The sequence below is a fragment of the Lampetra planeri genome, chromosome 48 (genome assembly GCF_965212315.1).
Source record: "Lampetra planeri chromosome 48, kcLamPlan1.2.h2, whole genome shotgun sequence".
NCBI classification, from domain to species: domain Eukaryota; kingdom Metazoa; phylum Chordata; class Hyperoartia; order Petromyzontiformes; family Petromyzontidae; genus Lampetra; species Lampetra planeri.
The window spans coordinates 317,461-339,860 of NC_136154.1; the positions used below are offsets into that span (position 1 = coordinate 317,461).

At 58.8% G+C, this 22,400-nt stretch overlaps 4 protein-coding genes across 4 annotated transcripts; all 4 read right to left on the reverse strand.

The window, feature by feature from the left end:
• Window positions 1-1,072: 1,072 nt before the first annotated feature.
• LOC144733783 (histone H2A-like) lies at window positions 1,073-1,548 on the reverse strand. Its single transcript, XM_078615801.1, has one exon. It carries the CDS (start codon window positions 1,494-1,496, stop codon window positions 1,116-1,118), a length of 381 nt encoding a protein of 126 aa, XP_078471927.1. The 5' UTR covers window positions 1,497-1,548; the 3' UTR covers window positions 1,073-1,115.
• A 789-nt stretch (window positions 1,549-2,337) lies between these two features.
• LOC144733781 (histone H3) lies at window positions 2,338-2,816 on the reverse strand. The gene has a single exon (XM_078615799.1). The coding sequence runs from the start codon at window positions 2,799-2,801 to the stop codon at window positions 2,391-2,393; it is 411 nt and encodes a 136-aa protein (XP_078471925.1). The 5' UTR covers window positions 2,802-2,816; the 3' UTR covers window positions 2,338-2,390.
• Window positions 2,817-3,599: 783 nt separating this feature from the next.
• On the reverse strand, window positions 3,600-4,046 carry LOC144733782 (histone H2B type 3-B). Its single transcript, XM_078615800.1, has one exon. It carries the CDS (start codon window positions 4,044-4,046, stop codon window positions 3,645-3,647), a length of 402 nt encoding a protein of 133 aa, XP_078471926.1. The 3' UTR covers window positions 3,600-3,644.
• A 658-nt stretch (window positions 4,047-4,704) lies between these two features.
• On the reverse strand, window positions 4,705-5,092 carry LOC144733784 (histone H4). The gene has a single exon (XM_078615802.1). It carries the CDS (start codon window positions 5,068-5,070, stop codon window positions 4,759-4,761), a length of 312 nt encoding a protein of 103 aa, XP_078471928.1. The 5' UTR covers window positions 5,071-5,092; the 3' UTR covers window positions 4,705-4,758.
• Between the last annotated feature and the right edge of the window lie 17,308 nt (window positions 5,093-22,400).

Here is a 22,400-nt window from a genome sequence, read left to right on the forward strand (position 1 = left end):
GAGCTGATGTGCTCATTTGATCCCTTTTCTGACCGCTCAAAAAGAGCGAGTTTTATTCTATAATAAACACGATTCTTTCTTCCAATAGGCATCCCAATTTATTCTAAACCATGTTCCATGATTGATGCAATGTTGGAATGCTGCTCAAATACCGTTCCTAAATTAGACATAAAGGGTATCTGGAATGAGCAGAGCATTCGTTTAATTGCGAGCAATTTGGGACGAGGGCAACTCGACGACGGTGTCCTTATTAAACAGGACCCTGCGGGGTGGGCTGGTAGGAACGAATAACCAAATAATATAAACATAATGTATTATTACACTTGTTAAGCCAGGAAAGCCCCACTGAGTCAAAAGGTTTTTGTAGGGTCCTGCCAAGTGTTTGCAGTAGGGGGCGATGTTGCTACACCTAATCGGACGATACGAAGGGAGAGATTGAGGCCTAGTTCTAGGCTTTAGGCCTAGCTGTATGCTTTAGGGCGCTGTGAGTTAATTTTTAATTTAAATGATTTAATGATTCATGTAAAAGCTTTAAATTTAAATGTTTCTATTTAAAAACATGAGGGAATGTAACATTGTTAAACATAACTCCCTTTCACACACGCGGGGGTACGACACGAATGGAGAGTTTCAGGCCTAGTTCTAGGCTTTAGGCCTAGCTGTAGGCTTTAGGGCGCTGTGAGTTTTTTTTTAATTTCAAAGTTTTAATTAAAAGCTATCTCAGGGAATTATTAGGGCGCTGTTAGTTGTTTTATTTAATTTCAAAGTTTTAATTAAAAGCTATCTCAGGGAATTATTAGGGAATGTTACACGTGTTTAGCCAGGAAAGCCTCATTAATTTAAATGTTTTAATTAAAAGCTGAGGGAATTATAAGGGAATGTTACACTTGTTTAGCCAGGATAGCGTCACTGAGTCAAGGTTTTCGTAGGGTCATGCCAAATGTTTGCAGTAGGGGGCGATGTTGACGGACGGACACATTAATCTATTGGTGGTCTGGTCCACTTCGTTCCTACCAGTATAACAAAACTCCTGTGTACGACTGTCCGAGCTCTTTGCAAGTAAGTGGGTGGCTCTGAAAAGAGCCGTTGTTGTGGTGGTAGAGGCGGCGGCGCGTTCACTTCTTTGCCTGAGAGGTCTTCTTGGGCAGCAGCACGGCCTGGATGTTGGGCAGCACACCGCCCTGGGCGATAGTCACGCCGCCCATGAGCTTGTTGAGCTCCTCGTCGTTTCGCACGGCGAGCTGCAGGTGTCGGGGGATGATCCTCGTCTTCTTGTTGTCGCGGGCGGCATTGCCAGCCAGCTCGAGGATCTCGGCAGAAAGGTACTCGAGCACGGCGGCCAGGTAGACGGGTGCTCCAGCGCCGACCCGCTGGGCGTAATTGCCCTTGCGGAGCAGCCTGTGAACGCGACCCACGGGGAACTGCAGGCCGGCGCGGGAAGAGCGGGACTTTGCCTTGGCGCGAGACTTGCCACCGGTCTTGCCGCGTCCAGACATTGTTAAGCGACCTAGGATGCAAAAAGCACTGGAGACAAAGTACGAACGATTTGTGACGTTGACACGCACCACCGGAGCGGCTTTTATAGCGGAGACGAGGATCGTAGAGCGCGCCGCTGCTGATTGGCTCCTCTCGGTCGAGTCCCGCCCTCTCCTTGAGCCACCAATGAAAAGCCGGGACGCGAGGATTCGATGTTGACTTTAATTATTTGTATCCATATATATTTTAATGCGGGCACGCATCTTATGAATGAAACAATGCGATACACGTACTTAATAGGTTCAAGTTTTAAGCATGATAGAGTTAATTAATGGGCACATGCTGGCAAGTCAAACTTATAAGCGGATTCCGCAAATATCAATGTATTATTGATTATAATAATCATTTTGAGGGACCGCATTGGTTATAAGAAATCATTGTGATAGCCTTGAGCTCGTGATTGATCGCCCACGTGCCTATACGGTGTATATATATTTTCCTTTAACCGCCTGTTCGGGCAATGCCTAAAAATATATGTGCGTGAATAATTCAGTCTCTTAGTTTGCAAAATGTGAACTTCTTATCAGCTCGGGCTTGAAACAACATAAACCAATATCTTTGGGTTTAATAGTTAATATATTTCACCAAAATAACCCTTTTGTTGAACATTATGTAAGCATGGTTTCACAACGCTTATATACGACACCAACGTGTGATGTTGAAAAATATGAGCGGCGGGGTATAGAAAATGAACTTCATTGTCGCTTACGCCTGACGACTCGTGAGAGCCGTGACCAGCAAACGAAGGTTTCCGGCACCCGAACTTTGAAGAACACACATGGAAGCGTTTTCATGAGTAAGTGGTGGCTCTGAAAAGAGCCTTTGTGTTGTGCTTTGAGGGCCGAGCTGGGCGTTCAAGCGCGCTCGCCACGAATGCGGCGGGCGAGCTGAATGTCCTTGGGCATGATGGTGACGCGCTTGGCGTGGATGGCGCACAGGTTGGTGTCCTCGAAGAGCGCGACAAGGTACGCTTCGCTGGCCTCCTGCAGAGCCATGACAGCGGAGCTCTGGAAGCGCAGGTCGGTCTTGAAGTCCTGCGCGATCTCCCTGACGAGGCGCTGGAAGGGCAGTTTGCGGATGAGCAGCTCGGTGGACTTCTGGTAGCGGCGGATCTCGCGCAGAGCGACGGTGCCGGGCCTGTAGCGGTGAGGCTTCTTGACGCCGCCCGTGGCCGGAGCGCTCTTTCGGGCCGCCTTGGTGGCGAGTTGCTTGCGGGGGGCCTTGCCGCCCGTGGACTTGCGAGCCGTCTGCTTGGTGCGAGCCATGGCTTGGTGAGGGCAAAGATTCTCACAGGCGGGGAGAAGGCGGCTTATGTAGCCCAGAGCGCGCGCTCACTGGTCAGCGGAGTCGTGACGTGCGAAGAAGGGGAGCGTGCTGATTGGTTGGCAGCGTGCAATGATCTCGAGTCGTCAACTCTTCTTAATCAACAAAATGTTCACAGTTTGGATCATTTCAGAATGCCGCATCACGATGCAGTAGTACCCTTTGAGCGCCGTCGATGTCTTTAACGGATGTTATTTTCTCAAGCAAACACCTTTCCGAAAACAACTTTACAGTGCTCTGCATGATCTAAATAAAGTGTTAAGAAACTGCACTTCATTGGAAACAGTAATACGTAAAAATGTCGGAAAGAGGTGATCACAGGAATAGATATATATTCTCTTGGCATTGAGATGATGATCAATTATACTGCACGAGTCATCCATGCTAGGCGCTTACTTTTACATATATGTACACGTGCAAAATGTTAGTTCCTGCCCGAAAATACAACCACGAATTAAATATATTGCATTGCAAGGTTTTGGCGCCAAACATCCAATGTAATATCTGAATGGGCTGCAGATGAAATCAATGGACAAACAAGTCCAAGAAATGCCTGCTGGTGAATATGATGTGCCATGAATATTGTTATCGCTTTTATTCACGTGGAAACATGTTAAAATGCGTTCGATCTCTCCACTTCACTCAATGAGCGAACAATGTCCCCGCGTGAACCGGGGCTTTGTTGGAAGTTTCGTTTTGTACTCTTGCTAGGACTGGTACAAGCAGGTTCGTTGAGGTGGGTGGCTCTGAAAAGAGCCTTTGTAATTAATGGTGGAGTCGAGGCTTCACTTGGAGCTTGTGTACTTGGTGACGGCCTTGGTGCCCTCCGACACGGCGTGCTTGGCCAGCTCGCCGGGGAGCAGCAGTCGCACTGCGGTCTGGATCTCCCGAGAAGTGATGGTGGAGCGCTTGTTGTAGTGCGCCAGGCGGGACGCCTCGGAAGCGATGCGCTCGAAGATGTCGTTGACGAACGAGTTCATGATGCTCATTGCCTTGGACGAGATGCCGGTATCGGGGTGCACCTGCTTCATCACCTTGTAGATGTAAATGGCGTAGCTCTCCTTCCTGCGGTGGCGTCGCTTCTTGCCATCCTTGCGCGTAGCCTTGGTCACAGCCTTCTTGGAGCCCTTCTTGGGAGCAGGAACCTTGGCCGGCCCAGCGCTCTTTGATGCGGGAGGATCGGGCATGTCGACGCGTTGTAGGCAGCTTCAGGTCAGAACAGACGGGAAGCGAATGTGGATGTCGGTCGCGCGTTGAGCTCCTTTTATAGGAGGCGAGATGCAAATCAGAGGATCGTAGTGCGCGGCGCTGCTGAGTGGCTCTTTTAGTACCATCCCTCTCCATCAGCGTCCAATGAGAAATGCGGACGCGATGTTCACTTTAATATCGATTTTTACTGCAAATATAACACAATGTAATGTCCAAACATGTATATTAGTGAATTGCAGCCATGGCATTGCCTTTGTTTTAAAAAGGATGACGAGAATACCCAATACAGTATATTGTGTTTTGAGCGTGGGTTTTTTTGTTTCTTACGAGGGATTGTTTCACCACTCGTCTAATACGGCGCACGGGCGTTTTATGAACGCAATTTGGAAAAATACAAGCGCTCGGTGAAATACCAGAAATGGGTACTGTATTAACGCGTTCAAGAATCACGCCTTGTTAAATGTGACGTGTCGCGAATACCTTGATTTCTTTCATTCATGTGCAAGCAGATGAAGATTCGCCAACTCAACAAGCAAACGTCCACCACGCTCACGAGGAATTGGCGCGCAACAACCCAGGACATGTGCTCCATTTAGAAAGTGTTTGGCAACACTGGCGCAAGCAGTTTCGAAGAGGTGGGTGGCTCTGAAAAGAGCCTTTGGGTTGGCTTAGTGTGCGAGAGATGGGCGCTCAGCCTCCGAAGCCGTAGAGAGTGCGGCCCTGGCGCTTGAGGGCGTAGACCACGTCCATGGCGGTGACGGTCTTGCGCTTGGCGTGCTCCGTGTAGGTGACGGCGTCGCGGATGACGTTCTCAAGGAAGACCTTCAGGACGCCGCGGGTCTCCTCGTAGATGAGGCCCGAGATGCGCTTCACACCGCCGCGGCGAGCGAGGCGGCGGATGGCGGGCTTGGTGATGCCCTGGATGTTGTCGCGCAGCACCTTGCGATGGCGTTTTGCGCCTCCCTTGCCGAGCCCCTTACCGCCTTTACCGCGTCCAGACATTCCGACTACTTCTGACAAAGCTCGCGAGAGACTGCGCGCTCAGCTTGCAGCAGCAGCCGCCTTTATACCCGAAGCGTGGTGACGTCACCGACCACCCCTGCCCTCCGCGATGGCTCCGCCTTAAACCTTAGACCTTTAACCTCTGTGACGAAGAAAACCCTCCACCGTCGTCAATAACACTTCCTTGACATGTATAATATGCGACGTTTTGGGCAATGACCCTTCTTCGAAGCACTCTGTAATGATATTGGCACACCCGCAGCGAACGCGAGAGGAACGCGATCTGTTGCAAGATTGCACGTGGAGTGAATAATCGGTGTAAGGTCTTGTTTTCAAGTGAACAAGATGAACTAACTTTATAATCGTGTGAAGCTAAACGGCTTCCAACACAATAGTTGAGTGAACGTCACCAACTAGTTCTCCCAAAGTAAGAAAGACATTGCAAACAATGCGATATTTACGTATAGAAATTAATTTTAATAGAGAAGTTTAGATGGTGCACCTGTGGGGGTCGCTAGCCCCCGAGATCCCTCCCTCGATAATACTAACGGCCGGACTAACATCATCAATCGCCCCCCCGCTGCTAAGCGAACCGCCGCTAGGCTCCTCACCCAGGGTGTGGGAGCCGTCACCCGAGGATTCCCCTCCACCGCGGGTCCGCGTAGCAGGCATGGATAACCACGCACGCGCACACCCACACACAGCTCTGCACGGCACTCACCCAACCCTGACCACTCACGTTAGGATCGCGCACCTGTGTTACACACGTCGTGAACGTGCGCGCACACACGCGTACAGCTCCACACGCGATACCCACTCCCGCGCCGCTCTGCGCTGCGCTGGCCGCCCACGTTACGATCGCGCACCTTGGGCACGCCGATTACGCACGCCGAGAGCTTACGCAAGTAACGAGCGCACGCAAGCGGGGCACACGCCGACACGACGACTCGTCCCCTCCCCCACTCGCGCGTGCACGTCAACACAAATATCGTACAAGGACGATTCTCCTCTCACACGGCTGCGTAGTCACGCCAACACACCAAAAGTGCTCTCCCCGGGCGTTAACGCACATGTGGTGCCACAGCGACGGGGCCGCTCGGCCGAGCCAGGGAGCCGCCCGGCTTCCACCGCCGCACTGCCCCCCATCACCCCCCCCACATAAACACGCACCCGCACCCACGTAGGGCCTCGTGGTCGGGTCACCTACCCTGAGTTTTCACCCGAGGGCCCCCTAGGGGGGTTACCCCACGGTTTCTCAGGGCCAGGGAATTGGACAGGACCCTTCCCAGGCCAAGTAACACTGCGGCGCCGTGGGCGGATTTGAGATCGCACGACCACGGCGAGCTCAGAGAGCCCCGCAGTTAGAAACGCATACAAACACAAACACGGGTCAGCAAGGCAGATAGCTGGGATCAGGAACCGGGACGACTGATTGGTCGAAAGTTCAAAGGCCGGCGGGATCGCAAAAGAGCGGGAAATCCTAGGCTCAGGATTGGTCGAGAGACCAAGGCGGTCGGGACGGGGGCGCCTAGCCTTTGATGTGAATAGTTTAAAAGAAAACGCAGGGGCAGTAGGGAACTCTCTTCTTCTGGAGTTTGGACACGGGGTCAGCGACGAAGGAGTCATCGGGCGAGCCGCTAGATTGTCTGCAGGACGATCTGAGCGCCGCAAGGTCACCAAGGACTACAGACGGTATCGTGTTGCGCGCCTTACAACACCTCAGAGCGGAGGGTAGGATCCGTAGGAGAGGGTTAGTTCGGGGTAAGGACGAGTAGGAAAGCGGTTTAGCAGAGAGCGCAGCATAGAATAGGGCTACACGGCACCAGAGTGTGGGTTAGAAGCGCCTTGCTGTCCCGCACACACACACGGGTGGCTCGGTTGGTTAGCAAGGGCTAATAAAATCTCGAGCGTAGTAACAAAACCGTGTTGTTGGGTGTTTTTGGAACGTGGTATTAGCGTGCACTGCATTCGCGAGTGTGTGGTCGTTGTACGCATAAAGGCCGTGGTCTCTGTACGATTGTGCGGGTACGGAGGTGTGTGCGTTAACGCCCGGGGAGAGCACTTTTGGTGTGTTGGCGTGACTACGCAGCCGTGTGAGAGGAGAATCGTCCTTGTACGATATTTGTGTTGACGTGCACGCGCGAGTGGGGGAGGGGACGAGTCGTCGTGTCGGCGTGTGCCCCGCTTGCGTGCGCTCGTTACTTGCGTAAGCTCTCGGCGTGCGTAATCGGCGTGCCCAAGGTGCGCGATCGTAACGTGGGCGGCCAGCGCGGCGCAGAGCGGCGCAGGAGTGGGTATCGCGTGTGGAGCTGTATGCGTGTGTGCGCGCACGTTCACGACGTGTGTAACACAGGTGCGCGATCCTAACGTGAGTGGTCAGGGTTGGGTGAGTGCCGTGCAGAGCTGTGTGTGGGTGTGCGCGTGCGTGGTTATCCATGCCTGCTACGCGGACCCGCGGTGGAGGGGAACCCTCGGGTGACGGCTCCCACACCCTGGGTGAGGAGCCTAGCGGCGGTTCGCTTAGCAGCGGGGGGGCGATTGATGATGTTAGTCCGGCCGTTAGTATTATCGAGGGAGGGATCTCGGGGGCTAGCGACCCCCACAAATTGGTGTCAGAAGCGGTACGGACCCCCGCGTTACCTCACGCTAAAATAAGACTGATATTTACCGGCCGGGGGGCCCCTTCGTGGAAGGCATTCGCCCGCAATCTCTTAGGGGCCAAGGAAATTAATGGATGGACGGACGCGCAGGCAGTACGTCAACTTAATATGAATCTTGATGGGCGGGCAGCCGATTTTGTAGAAGCGTTACCCGCGAGCGCACAGACACAGCTAGAGGAGCTGATGCGCCGACTCGATCAGCGTTTTGGCACGCGTGACGAGGAGGAAGCAAAATCGGCCTTAGAGGCGCGCCGTCGCCAACCTGGCGAAGATCTCCGTGATTACGCCGAGGATGTGCGCGAGTTAACAAAGATCGCACGCCCGGGGTACGCAACTGAGGTTATTGAGGAACTGGCTGCCGAGAAAATCCAGCGGTACCTGTCTCGCACGGCGTGGTGGCAGCCAGACATGAGCTGCCCACGTCTTCCCTTTAACACCCTTGTCGAGCGCGCACGTAAGTGTGAAAGAATTCACAGCGAACGCGCGCAGCTCCGGGGGCTGGGACGAGAGCGCGCCATTGCGAGCCTGCTCTCGGAAGACGAGGAGGAGGAACAGGAGCTCGCGAGGACGGTAAGGGGCCGGGAAAGAGAACCTCCAGTGTCCCGCGAGACAACCCCGGGATGGGTTGCCGGTATACAAACGGGTATAAAGGATGTCTCCGGCCAGGTAACCCAGGTAGGTGACAGGGTAACCCAGGTAGGTGACAGGGTAACCCAAGTAGACAACAAGGTAACCCAAGTACGGGCACACATGACTGCGCTGGAGACAATGGTAGAGACGGTCCAGGCCGAGGTAGGAGGATTAACTGGGAGGATAGCCCGACTAGAAGCAGAGTATGAGCAACAGCGCACGGGGGGAGGAGGGAGTGGGCAGAAAGTTCGCCACAGAGCCGCCACTCCTCCCAGGACGTGTTATGTGTGCGACCGTCGAGGGCATCTCATGAGGGACTGCCCTCAGCGCGCCCGTGCGAGGCCGATGCATAGGTCAAACACTAAGCCCCCCCTAGAGAGGGGACCACCAGGGGATGAAATCGACGTAGACCCGACCCAAACCAGCTGTAATAATAATGGCGAGCGAGTGATCCATAAACAGGTTACAACGACAACACCCAAGGGCGCATGGACCTCGGGCGATTGGCTGCGGGAGCTGGTGGCAGGGATAACGGGAGCCACGTCGCTGGTGGAAGGCCAGGTGAACGGGCAGCGCACCCGGATCCTGTTGGACACGGGCGCCGTGGCCTCTCTCATGAGCGCCGCGCACTGCAGCATGCTCGGGGTGGACGTGGGCTGCCTGCAGGCCCCGGATCGCGCGCTGCACACGGCAAGCGGAGCCGGGATGGGGTTGCTGGGGAAGGTCTCCCTCGAGGTCCGTCTAGGAAACCAGGTGTGCACACAGGAATTCTACGTTTCGAGTGTGTTGTGCCACGAGTGCATTGCAGGAACGGACCTCCTGGAAAAGTTGGGACTTAACGTACAGCCCCGGCAACGATGCGCTACGGTGGAGGGCAGCGGGGAGCGGATTCCGTTCCTAGGACAGGAGCCGAATCGCCCACGCTTCACACCCGTGGCCGCTACGCTGGTGTCGGCCGTCACCATCGGGCCTCTCGCCGAGATGCTGGTGCCAGTGGCAACCCTCTCCACCGACCCAACCCACCGACCATCGGGCGAGGTAATGCTGACTCCTCACCCGGAGTTGGCATCGCGATACGGGGTGGTAGGGTCAGCCACACTGGTAAACGCAGATGGGGGCCGGCTGTTTATACGTGTGTTTAACCCACACAGTACCCCGGCAATGATACGACGACGCACCCCGGTAGCCACCGTACACCCCCTGCACGCTCGCCACTCGAACGACTCGGTGTTCGCACTCTGGGCGGAGGACCCTGGCCGCCCCGAGGACAGCCAGGATCTGGCCTGGCGAGTCGGCCCGACCCCCCGAGCCGAGATTGTTCCCCTGCAGGATGCGCTACATGTGCCTTGGGCAGCCTTACCTAAGGGGGAGGCCGATCAGCTGCGCGGGTTATTGCGGGAGTACGCCGACGTGTTCAGTGAGCACGATTCGGACGTGGGCCGGACCGACCTGGTCAAGCACCAAATTGACACAGGTGCAGCCCGACCCATCAAACTCCCCGCATACCGAGTGGGCGCGCCTGAACGGACCCAGATCAAAGAGGCAGTCACGGATATGCTACGCGATAACATAATCCAGCCCTCCGCGAGCCCTTGGTCTGCCCCGGTGGTACTGGTAACGAAAAAGGACGGATCGACTCGGTTCTGCGTTGATTACCGAAAATTGAACGCAGTCACCCTCGGCGACGCTTTTCCCATCCCACGCATCGACGACACCTTCGACAGTCTCGCAGGAGCGCGGTATTTTTCCACCCTCGATCTGGCGTCCGGTTACTGGCAGGTGGAGATGACGGAGGAGGATCGGCCAAAAACAGCATTCACCACCCCGATGGGCCTGTTTGAGTTTCGAGTGTTGCCGTTCGGACTCACTAACGCGCCCGCGACGTTCCAGCGGTTGATGGAGTTGGTGATGCGGGGCTTGCAGTGGGAACAGTGCCTGATTTACCTGGACGACGTAATAGTGTTCAGTAGGTCGCTGTCCGAACACTGGTCCAGGCTGCGGGAAGTATTCCAGCGACTGCGAGCAGCCCATCTCAAGCTCAAGCCACGTAAGTGTTACATTGCGCAACGCGAGGTGGGGTACCTCGGACACCGAGTCAGCGAGGCAGGGGTGAGCACCGATCCCGAGAAGGTGCGTGCCGTAGTGGATTGGCCGCAGCCGAGGAACCTGACGGAGATCAGGTCATTCTTGGGACTCGCCACTTATTACCGTCGATTTGTAAAGGGATTCAGTGAGATTGCACGCCCCCTCACCCAACTCACCTCCCCTAAGAACCCCTATCAGTGGTCGGAGGCCTGCCAGACGGCTTTCACCACACTCAAAGACCACCTCACCCACACCCCCACCTTGGCTTTCCCAGATTTCACCACCGATTTTATTTTGGACACTGACGCCTGCAGCAGTGGGCTGGGCGCGGTGCTGTCGCAAGTGCAGGGTGGGACGGAGCGGGTCATCGCGTACGCCAGTCGGACCCTGAGCGGGGCCGAACTGAACTATTGTGTAACCCGTCAGGAACTGTATGCTGTAATTTTCGCGTGTAAACAGTTCCGACCGTACTTGTACGGCAGGAAATGTCGTGTGCGCACCGATCATTATGCACTGCAGTTCCTCCTTACATTCAAGGAACCGCGGGGGCAGATGGCTCGATGGCTGGCGCAGCTGCAGGAGTACAACCTGCAGATCGAGTACCGAGCGGGGCGGACACACGCGAACGCGGACGCCTTGTCAAGACGGCCCGCGGTGCGCGCTGAGACGAGGGAGGGAGACGCCTGCCCGTGCTTCACGGGGGGACGCTGCCGCCAGGCAGCAGAACCCAAGGAGCGCGCGGAAACTAAACTCCCCCCCCCGAGAGAGAGTGCAGTGTGCGCCACAGAGACCCTCGCAGGTGGCACTGAGGATCCCGTCGACCGCCCGGCAAGCGCGGGACCCGCGGCTCGGGACCCGATCGGACGGACCCAGGAGGACGTCGGCTGTGCCTTCCCGGGCCTAAACGACGAGCAGCTGAGACAGACCCAGCAGCGAGATCCGGATCTGGCGGCAGTGGAGGCGGCACTGCGGGAGGAAAAGAGCGCCCTACCAGGACCCTGGAGCGGTTTGTATGCCCGGTTGTGTGTACAGAACGGAGTGGTACGGGAGTTAACCGAGGCCGGCCAGCCGGGGTGTATCTGTGTTCCTGCCCAGGTGCGACCCCAGCTGCTACGACTGGTACACGACCACCCGCTCGGGGGCCATGATGGGGAACGGCGCACCCGGGAGACTCTGCGTCGCCAGTATCTCTGGCCTAAATTGGCGCAAGATGTGGCCGCCTGGGTGCAGGGCTGCCGGGCCTGTCAGCAGTGTGGGCAAAAGCCGGCGAGGTACCAGGTACCCCTGAGGCCGTTCCGAGTCAGTCGGACGAATCAGTTGGTCGGAATCGACCTGCAAGGGCCCTTTCCACGATCCCACCGGGGCAACCGATATATTCTTGTAGCGGTGGAGTACTTCACCCGCTACCCCCGTGGCGGTGGCTATCCCGGATAAAACAGCCCTCGTAGTGGCCCGGGCCTTCGTGGAAAACTACGTACTTAAGTGCGGGATCCCCGAACGAGTCATTACCGACCAGGGTAGTGAATTCGAGGCCGAACTATTCCAGGCGCTGTGCCGAGAGTTCGGGATCCAGAAGGACCGAACCACGGCATATCACCCCCAGGCGAACGGGATGGTAGAGAGGATGAACCAGACTCTGGCCGGGAAGCTTAAACGCATGGCGGCCGCGAATCAACAGGACTGGGACGAACACCTCCCCTATGCCCTGTTCGCCTACACCACCGCCGTTCACACATCTACAGGACAGACCCCGTTCCTAATGATGTTTGGTCGCGAGTCTCGCCTGCCCGCAGATCTGCTGTTCGGTGTCCCTCCGCCGCAACGGGAGGAAGGGAGCCACCCCGTGGAGCACTTGCTGGAGACCCTGCGAGGGGCCAGGGGCCGAGCCTACCCGCACGGAGAGGCCGCGCACCAGCGGCAAGAGCAGGGCGCCCGACCCCGTATGGAGCCCCCCTTCTACACTGCGGGCTCCGAGGTGTGGCTGTACACTCCCCGCGTCGGTGCCGGACAGGTGGGGAAGCTGACCACCTACTGGCGAGGACCCTGGATTGTGAGACGGCAGATCTCACCATGGACGGTGCTGATTCAGGGAGGAGAGAGGGGCCGGGAGATGGTGGTCAACATCCGCCGACTGAAGCCGTGGCGAGCAGCCCCCGAGGGGGGGAGCCCCGCCGTCCAAGTACCCCGAAACCCCGGGGTCCCCCTACCCCCCGTGCCCGGGGGCCTCGCGCAGTATATGGGCCCCACGGAGCCCCGGGCTCCGAGGGGCCCCGGGCGGGGCCGGGGGCGACGAGGACGGCGACCCTTAAACCCCACCGCCTCTGAGTTTGTTCCCCAGCCCGCAGGTGCCAGAGACCGAGGGGAGCCGTTGGAATGGAGGAGGAGACCACCGCCGGAGCCCCAGGAGACGGAGCCGCCACCCCCGAGGCCAGCCACAAGGGCCGGGCGAATCCCGCGGACCCCGCGGCGATACCTCGTGGGGGCAACCCAGGCGAGGTGCTCCAGTCAACCCGGGACGGGGACTGGCACCCCGGGGGGCTATGTGGTGCCACAGCGACGGGGCCGCTCGGCCGAGCCAGGGAGCCGCCCGGCTTCCACCGCCGCACTGCCCCCCATCACCCCCCCCACATAAACACGCACCCGCACCCACGTAGGGCCTCGTGGTCGGGTCACCTACCCTGAGTTTTCACCCGAGGGCCCCCTAGGGGGGTTACCCCACGGTTTCTCAGGGCCAGGGAATTGGACAGGACCCTTCCCAGGCCAAGTAACACTGCGGCGCCGTGGGCGGATTTGAGATCGCACGACCACGGCGAGCTCAGAGAGCCCCGCAGTTAGAAACGCATACAAACACAAACACGGGTCAGCAAGGCAGATAGCTGGGATCAGGAACCGGGACGACTGATTGGTCGAAAGTTCAAAGGCCGGCGGGATCGCAAAAGAGCGGGAAATCCTAGGCTCAGGATTGGTCGAGAGACCAAGGCGGTCGGGACGGGGGCGCCTAGCCTTTGATGTGAATAGTTTAAAAGAAAACGCAGGGGCAGTAGGGAACTCTCTTCTTCTGGAGTTTGGACACGGGGTCAGCGACGAAGGAGTCATCGGGCGAGCCGCTAGATTGTCTGCAGGACGATCTGAGCGCCGCAAGGTCACCAAGGACTACAGACGGTATCGTGTTGCGCGCCTTACAACACCTCAGAGCGGAGGGTAGGATCCGTAGGAGAGGGTTAGTTCGGGGTAAGGACGAGTAGGAAAGCGGTTTAGCAGAGAGCGCAGCATAGAATAGGGCTACACGGCACCAGAGTGTGGGTTAGAAGCGCCTTGCTGTCCCGCACACACACACGGGTGGCTCGGTTGGTTAGCAAGGGCTAATAAAATCTCGAGCGTAGTAACAAAACCGTGTTGTTGGGTGTTTTTGGAACGTGGTATTAGCGTGCACTGCATTCGCGAGTGTGTGGTCGTTGTACGCATAAAGGCCGTGGTCTCTGTACGATTGTGCGGGTACGGAGGTGTGTGCGTTAACGCCCGGGGAGAGCACTTTTGGTGTGTTGGCGTGACTACGCAGCCGTGTGAGAGGAGAATCGTCCTTGTACGATATTTGTGTTGACGTGCACGCGCGAGTGGGGGAGGGGACGAGTCGTCGTGTCGGCGTGTGCCCCGCTTGCGTGCGCTCGTTACTTGCGTAAGCTCTCGGCGTGCGTAATCGGCGTGCCCAAGGTGCGCGATCGTAACGTGGGCGGCCAGCGCGGCGCAGAGCGGCGCAGGAGTGGGTATCGCGTGTGGAGCTGTATGCGTGTGTGCGCGCACGTTCACGACGTGTGTAACACAGGTGCGCGATCCTAACGTGAGTGGTCAGGGTTGGGTGAGTGCCGTGCAGAGCTGTGTGTGGGTGTGCGCGTGCGTGGTTATCCATGCCTGCTACGCGGACCCGCGGTGGAGGGGAACCCTCGGGTGACGGCTCCCACACCCTGGGTGAGGAGCCTAGCGGCGGTTCGCTTAGCAGCGGGGGGGGCGATTGATGATGTTAGTCCGGCCGTTAGTATTATCGAGGGAGGGATCTCGGGGGCTAGCGACCCCCACACACACACCTCCGTACCCGCACAATCGTACAGAGACCACGGCCTTTATGCGTACAACGACCACACACTCGCGAATGCAGTGCACGCTAATACCACGTTCCAAAAACACCCAACAACACGGTTTTGTTACTACGCTCGAGATTTTATTAGCCCTTGCTAACCAACCGAGCCACCCGTGTGTGTGTGCGGGACAGCAAGGCGCTTCTAACCCACACTCTGGTGCCGTGTAGCCCTATTCTATGCTGCGCTCTCTGCTAAACCGCTTTCCTACTCGTCCTTACCCCGAACTAACCCTCTCCTACGGATCCTACCCTCCGCTCTGAGGTGTTGTAAGGCGCGCAACACGATACCGTCTGTAGTCCTTGGTGACCTTGCGGCGCTCAGATCGTCCTGCAGACAATCTAGCGGCTCGCCCGATGACTCCTTCGTCGCTGACCCCGTGTCCAAACTCCAGAAGAAGAGAGTTCCCTACTGCCCCTGCGTTTCCTTTTAAACTATTCACATCAAAGGCTAGGCGCCCCCGTCCCGACCGCCTTGGTCTCTCGACCAATCCTGAGCCTAGGATTTCCCGCTCTTTTGCGATCCCGCCGGCCTTTGAACTTTCGACCAATCAGTCGTCCCGGTTCCTGATCCCAGCTATCTGCCTTGCTGACCCGTGTTTGTGTTTGTATGCGTTTCTAACTGCGGGGCTCTCTGAGCTCGCCGTGGTCGTGCGATCTCAAATCCGCCCACGGCGCCGCAGTGTTACTTGGCCTGGGAAGGGTCCTGTCCAATTCCCTGGCCCTGAGAAACCGTGGGGTAACCCCCCTAGGGGGCCCTCGGGTGAAAACTCAGGGTAGGTGACCCGACCACGAGGCCCTACGTGGGTGCGGGTGCGTGTTTATGTGGGGGGGGTGATGGGGGGCAGTGCGGCGGTGGAAGCCGGGCGGCTCCCTGGCTCGGCCGAGCGGCCCCGTCGCTGTGGCACCACATAGCCCCCCGGGGTGCCAGTCCCCGTCCCGGGTTGACTGGAGCACCTCGCCTGGGTTGCCCCCACGAGGTATCGCCGCGGGGTCCGCGGGATTCGCCCGGCCCTTGTGGCTGGCCTCGGGGGTGGCGGCTCCGTCTCCTGGGGCTCCGGCGGTGGTCTCCTCCTCCATTCCAACGGCTCCCCTCGGTCTCTGGCACCTGCGGGCTGGGGAACAAACTCAGAGGCGGTGGGGTTTAAGGGTCGCCGTCCTCGTCGCCCCCGGCCCCGCCCGGGGCCCCTCGGAGCCCGGGGCTCCGTGGGGCCCATATACTGCGCGAGGCCCCCGGGCACGGGGGGTAGGGGGACCCCGGGGTTTCGGGGTACTTGGACGGCGGGGCTCCCCCCCTCGGGGGCTGCTCGCCACGGCTTCAGTCGGCGGATGTTGACCACCATCTCCCGGCCCCTCTCTCCTCCCTGAATCAGCACCGTCCATGGTGAGATCTGCCGTCTCACAATCCAGGGTCCTCGCCAGTAGGTGGTCAGCTTCCCCACCTGTCCGGCACCGACGCGGGGAGTGTACAGCCACACCTCGGAGCCCGCAGTGTAGAAGGGGGGCTCCATACGGGGTCGGGCGCCCTGCTCTTGCCGCTGGTGCGCGGCCTCTCCGTGCGGGTAGGCTCGGCCCCTGGCCCCTCGCAGGGTCTCCAGCAAGTGCTCCACGGGGTGGCTCCCTTCCTCCCGTTGCGGCGGAGGGACACCGAACAGCAGATCTGCGGGCAGGCGAGACTCGCGACCAAACATCATTAGGAACGGGGTCTGTCCTGTAGATGTGTGAACGGCGGTGGTGTAGGCGAACAGGGCATAGGGGAGGTGTTCGTCCCAGTCCTGTTGATTCGCGGCCGCCATGCGTTTAAGCTTCCCGGCCAGAGTCTGGTTCATCCTCTCTACCATCCCGTTCGCCTGGGGGTGATATGCCGTGGTTCGGTCCTTCTGGATCCCGAACTCTCGGCACAGCGCCTGGAATAGTTCGGCCTCGAATTCACTACCCTGGTCGGTAATGACTCGTTCGGGGATCCCGCACTTAAGTACGTAGTTTTCCACGAAGGCCCGGGCCACTACGAGGGCTGTTTTATCCGGGATAGCCACCGCCACGGGGTAGCGGGTGAAGTACTCCACCGCTACAAGAATATATCGGTTGCCCCGGTGGGATCGTGGAAAGGGCCCTTGCAGGTCGATTCCGACCAACTGATTCGTCCGACTGACTCGGAACGGCCTCAGGGGTACCTGGTACCTCGCCGGCTTTTGCCCACACTGCTGACAGGCCCGGCAGCCCTGCACCCAGGCGGCCACATCTTGCGCCAATTTAGGCCAGAGATACTGGCGACGCAGAGTCTCCCGGGTGCGCCGTTCCCCATCATGGCCCCCGAGCGGGTGGTCGTGTACCAGTCGTAGCAGCTGGGGTCGCACCTGGGCAGGAACACAGATACACCCCGGCTGGCCGGCCTCGGTTAACTCCCGTACCACTCCGTTCTGTACACACAACCGGGCATACAAACCGCTCCAGGGTCCTGGTAGGGCGCTCTTTTCCTCCCGCAGTGCCGCCTCCACTGCCGCCAGATCCGGATCTCGCTGCTGGGTCTGTCTCAGCTGCTCGTCGTTTAGGCCCGGGAAGGCACAGCCGACGTCCTCCTGGGTCCGTCCGATCGGGTCCCGAGCCGCGGGTCCCGCGCTTGCCGGGCGGTCGACGGGATCCTCAGTGCCACCTGCGAGGGTCTCTGTGGCGCACACTGCACTCTCTCTCGGGGGGGGGAGTTTAGTTTCCGCGCGCTCCTTGGGTTCTGCTGCCTGGCGGCAGCGTCCCCCCGTGAAGCACGGGCAGGCGTCTCCCTCCCTCGTCTCAGCGCGCACCGCGGGCCGTCTTGACAAGGCGTCCGCGTTCGCGTGTGTCCGCCCCGCTCGGTACTCGATCTGCAGGTTGTACTCCTGCAGCTGCGCCAGCCATCGAGCCATCTGCCCCCGCGGTTCCTTGAATGTAAGGAGGAACTGCAGTGCATAATGATCGGTGCGCACACGACATTTCCTGCCGTACAAGTACGGTCGGAACTGTTTACACGCGAAAATTACAGCATACAGTTCCTGACGGGTTACACAATAGTTCAGTTCGGCCCCGCTCAGGGTCCGACTGGCGTACGCGATGACCCGCTCCGTCCCACCCTGCACTTGCGACAGCACCGCGCCCAGCCCACTGCTGCAGGCGTCAGTGTCCAAAATAAAATCGGTGGTGAAATCTGGGAAAGCCAAGGTGGGGGTGTGGGTGAGGTGGTCTTTGAGTGTGGTGAAAGCCGTCTGGCAGGCCTCCGACCACTGATAGGGGTTCTTAGGGGAGGTGAGTTGGGTGAGGGGGCGTGCAATCTCACTGAATCCCTTTACAAATCGACGGTAATAAGTGGCGAGTCCCAAGAATGACCTGATCTCCGTCAGGTTCCTCGGCCGCGGCCAATCCACTACGGCACGCACCTTCTCGGGATCGGTGCTCACCCCTGCCTCGCTGACTCGGTGTCCGAGGTACCCCACCTCGCGTTGCGCAATGTAACACTTACGTGGCTTGAGCTTGAGATGGGCTGCTCGCAGTCGCTGGAATACTTCCCGCAGCCTGGACCAGTGTTCGGACAGCGACCTACTGAACACTATTACGTCGTCCAGGTAAATCAGGCACTGTTCCCACTGCAAGCCCCGCATCACCAACTCCATCAACCGCTGGAACGTCGCGGGCGCGTTAGTGAGTCCGAACGGCAACACTCGAAACTCAAACAGGCCCATCGGGGTGGTGAATGCTGTTTTTGGCCGATCCTCCTCCGTCATCTCCACCTGCCAGTAACCGGACGCCAGATCGAGGGTGGAAAAATACCGCGCTCCTGCGAGACTGTCGAAGGTGTCGTCGATGCGTGGGATGGGAAAAGCGTCGCCGAGGGTGACTGCGTTCAATTTTCGGTAATCAACGCAGAACCGAGTCGATCCGTCCTTTTTCGTTACCAGTACCACCGGGGCAGACCAAGGGCTCGCGGAGGGCTGGATTATGTTATTGCGTAGCATATCCGTGACTGCCTCTTTGATCTGGGTCCGTTCAGGCGCGCCCACTCGGTATGCGGGGAGTTTGATGGGTCGGGCTGCACCTGTGTCAATTTGGTGCTTGACCAGGTCGGTCCGGCCCACGTCCGAATCGTGCTCACTGAACACGTCGGCGTACTCCCGCAATAACCCGCGCAGCTGATCGGCCTCCCCCTTAGGTAAGGCTGCCCAAGGCACATGTAACGCATCCTGCAGGGGAACAATCTCGGCTCGGGGGGTCGGGCCGACCCGCCAGGCCAGATCCTGGCTGTCCTCGGGGCGGCCAGGGTCCTCCGCCCAGAGTGCGAACACCGAGTCGTTCGAGTGGCGAGCATGCAGGGGGTGTACGGTGGCTACCGGGGTGCGTCGTCGTATCATTGCCGGGGTACTGTGTGGGTTAAACACACGTATAAACAGCCGGCCCCCATCTGCGTTTACCAGTGTGGCTGACCCTACCACCCCGTATCGCGATGCCAACTCCGGGTGAGGAGTCAGCATTACCTCGCCCGATGGTCGGTGGGTTGGGTCGGTGGAGAGGGTTGCCACCGGCACCAGCATCTCGGCGAGAGGCCCGATGGTGACGGCCGACACCAGCGTAGCGGCCACAGGTGCGAAGCGGGGGCGCGTTGGTTCTCGTCCCAGGAACGGTATCCGCTCGCCGTTGCTCTCCATGGTGGCGCATCGCTGGCGGGGTTGCACGTTGAGTCCCAGCCGTTCTAAGAGGTCGGTACCTGCGATACACTCGTGACACAACGCACTCGACACGTAGAACTCCTGGGTGCACACCTGACTGCCTATGCGGACCTCTAGGGTGGCTCTCCCCAGCAGCCCCATTCCGGCTCCGCTCGCCGTGTGCAGCGCGCGGTCCGGTGCCTGCAGGTGACGCACGTCGACCCCGATCGCGCTGCAGTGCGCTGCGCTCACGAGCGAGGCCACCGCCCCCGTGTCCAGCAGAATTCGGGTACGCACTCCGTTTACCTCCCCTTCCACCAGCGACGTGGCCCCCGTGATCCCCGCCACCAGCTCCCGTAGCCAGTCGCCAGGAGTCACCGTTTCCGTGGGCGTTGTTGTTGGAACCTGTGTGGAGATCACTCGCTCGCCATTATTACCGTCTTTTTGCATCGGGACCGCTTCGAATGCACCCCCAGATGGTCCACTCTCTAGGGGGCGTTGGGGTTTAACCCCGGCGCGTTTCTAGCGCGGGCGATCTGCGGACAGTCTCTCACGAGATGCCCTCGCCGGTCACACAGGTAACACGCACGGGGGGCCGTCCCGTAGGAGCCCCCCCGTCCGTTCCCTATCCCCCCTCCGGCACGCCGCTGCCCCGACTCTGCCTCCAGTCGAGCCACTCTCCCAGTTAATCCTCCTACCTCGGCCTGGACCGTCTCTACCATTGTCTCCAGCGCAGTCATGTGTGCCCGTACTTGGGTTACCTTGTTGTCTACTTGGGTTACCCTGTCACCTACCTGGGTTACCCTGTCACCTACCTGGGTTACCTGGCCGGAGACATCCTTTATACCCGTTTGTATACCGGCAACCCATCCCGGGGTTGTCTCGCGGGACACTGGAGGTTCTCTTTCCCGGCCCCTTACCGTCCTCGCGAGCTCCTGTTCCTCCTCCTCGTCTTCCGAGAGCAGGCTCGCAATGGCGCGCTCTCGTCCCAGCCCCCGGAGCTGCGCGCGTTCGCTGTGAATTCTTTCACACTTACGTGCGCGCTCGACAAGGGTGTTAAAGGGAAGACGTGGGCAGCTCATGTCTGGCTGCCACCACGCCGTGCGAGACAGGTACCGCTGGATTTTCTCGGCAGCCAGTTCCTCAATAACCTCAGTTGCGTACCCCGGGCGTGCGATCTTTGTTAACTCGCGCACATCCTCGGCGTAATCACGGAGATCTTCGCCAGGTTGGCGACGGCGCGCCTCTAAGGCCGATTTTGCTTCCTCCTCGTCACGCGTGCCAAAACGCTGATCGAGTCGGCGCATCAGCTCCTCTAGCTGTGTCTGTGCGCTCGCGGGTAACGCTTCTACAAAATCGGCTGCCCGCCCATCAAGATTCATATTAAGTTGACGTACTGCCTGCGCGTCCGTCCATCCATTAATTTCCTTGGCCCCTAAGAGATTGCGGGCGAATGCCTTCCACGAAGGGGCCCCCCGGCCGGTAAATATCAGTCTTATTTTAGCGTGAGGTAACGCGGGGGTCCGTACCGCTTCCGACACCAATTTGTGGGGGTCGCTAGCCCCCGAGATCCCTCCCTCGATAATACTAACGGCCGGACTAACATCATCAATCGCCCCCCCGCTGCTAAGCGAACCGCCGCTAGGCTCCTCACCCAGGGTGTGGGAGCCGTCACCCGAGGATTCCCCTCCACCGCGGGTCCGCGTAGCAGGCATGGATAACCACGCACGCGCACACCCACACACAGCTCTGCACGGCACTCACCCAACCCTGACCACTCACGTTAGGATCGCGCACCTGTGTTACACACGTCGTGAACGTGCGCGCACACACGCGTACAGCTCCACACGCGATACCCACTCCCGCGCCGCTCTGCGCTGCGCTGGCCGCCCACGTTACGATCGCGCACCTTGGGCACGCCGATTACGCACGCCGAGAGCTTACGCAAGTAACGAGCGCACGCAAGCGGGGCACACGCCGACACGACGACTCGTCCCCTCCCCCACTCGCGCGTGCACGTCAACACAAATATCGTACAAGTGTGGGGGTCGCTAGCCCCCGAGATCCCTCCCTCGATAATACTAACGGCCGGACTAACATCATCAATCGCCCCCCCGCTGCTAAGCGAACCGCCGCTAGGCTCCTCACCCAGGGTGTGGGAGCCGTCACCCGAGGATTCCCCTCCACCGCGGGTCCGCGTAGCAGGCATGGATAACCACGCACGCGCACACCCACACACAGCTCTGCACGGCACTCACCCAACCCTGACCACTCACGTTAGGATCGCGCACCTGTGTTACACACGTCGTGAACGTGCGCGCACACACGCGTACAGCTCCACACGCGATACCCACTCCTGCGCCGCTCTGCGCTGCGCTGGCCGCCCACGTTACGATCGCGCACCTTGGGCACGCCGATTACGCACGCCGAGAGCTTACGCAAGTAACGAGCGCACGCAAGCGGGGCACACGCCGACACGACGACTCGTCCCCTCCCCCACTCGCGCGTGCACGTCAACACAAATATCGTACAAGGACGATTCTCCTCTCACACGGCTGCGTAGTCACGCCAACACACCAAAAGTGCTCTCCCCGGGCGTTAACGCACACACCTCCGTACCCGCACAATCGTACAGAGACCACGGCCTTTATGCGTACAACGACCACACACTCGCGAATGCAGTGCACGCTAATACCACGTTCCAAAAACACCCAACAACACGGTTTTGTTACTACGCTCGAGATTTTATTAGCCCTTGCTAACCAACCGAGCCACCCGTGTGTGTGTGCGGGACAGCAAGGCGCTTCTAACCCACACTCTGGTGCCGTGTAGCCCTATTCTATGCTGCGCTCTCTGCTAAACCGCTTTCCTACTCGTCCTTACCCCGAACTAACCCTCTCCTACGGATCCTACCCTCCGCTCTGAGGTGTTGTAAGGCGCGCAACACGATACCGTCTGTAGTCCTTGGTGACCTTGCGGCGCTCAGATCGTCCTGCAGACAATCTAGCGGCTCGCCCGATGACTCCTTCGTCGCTGACCCCGTGTCCAAACTCCAGAAGAAGAGAGTTCCCTACTGCCCCTGCGTTTTCTTTTAAACTATTCACATCAAAGGCTAGGCGCCCCCGTCCCGACCGCCTTGGTCTCTCGACCAAT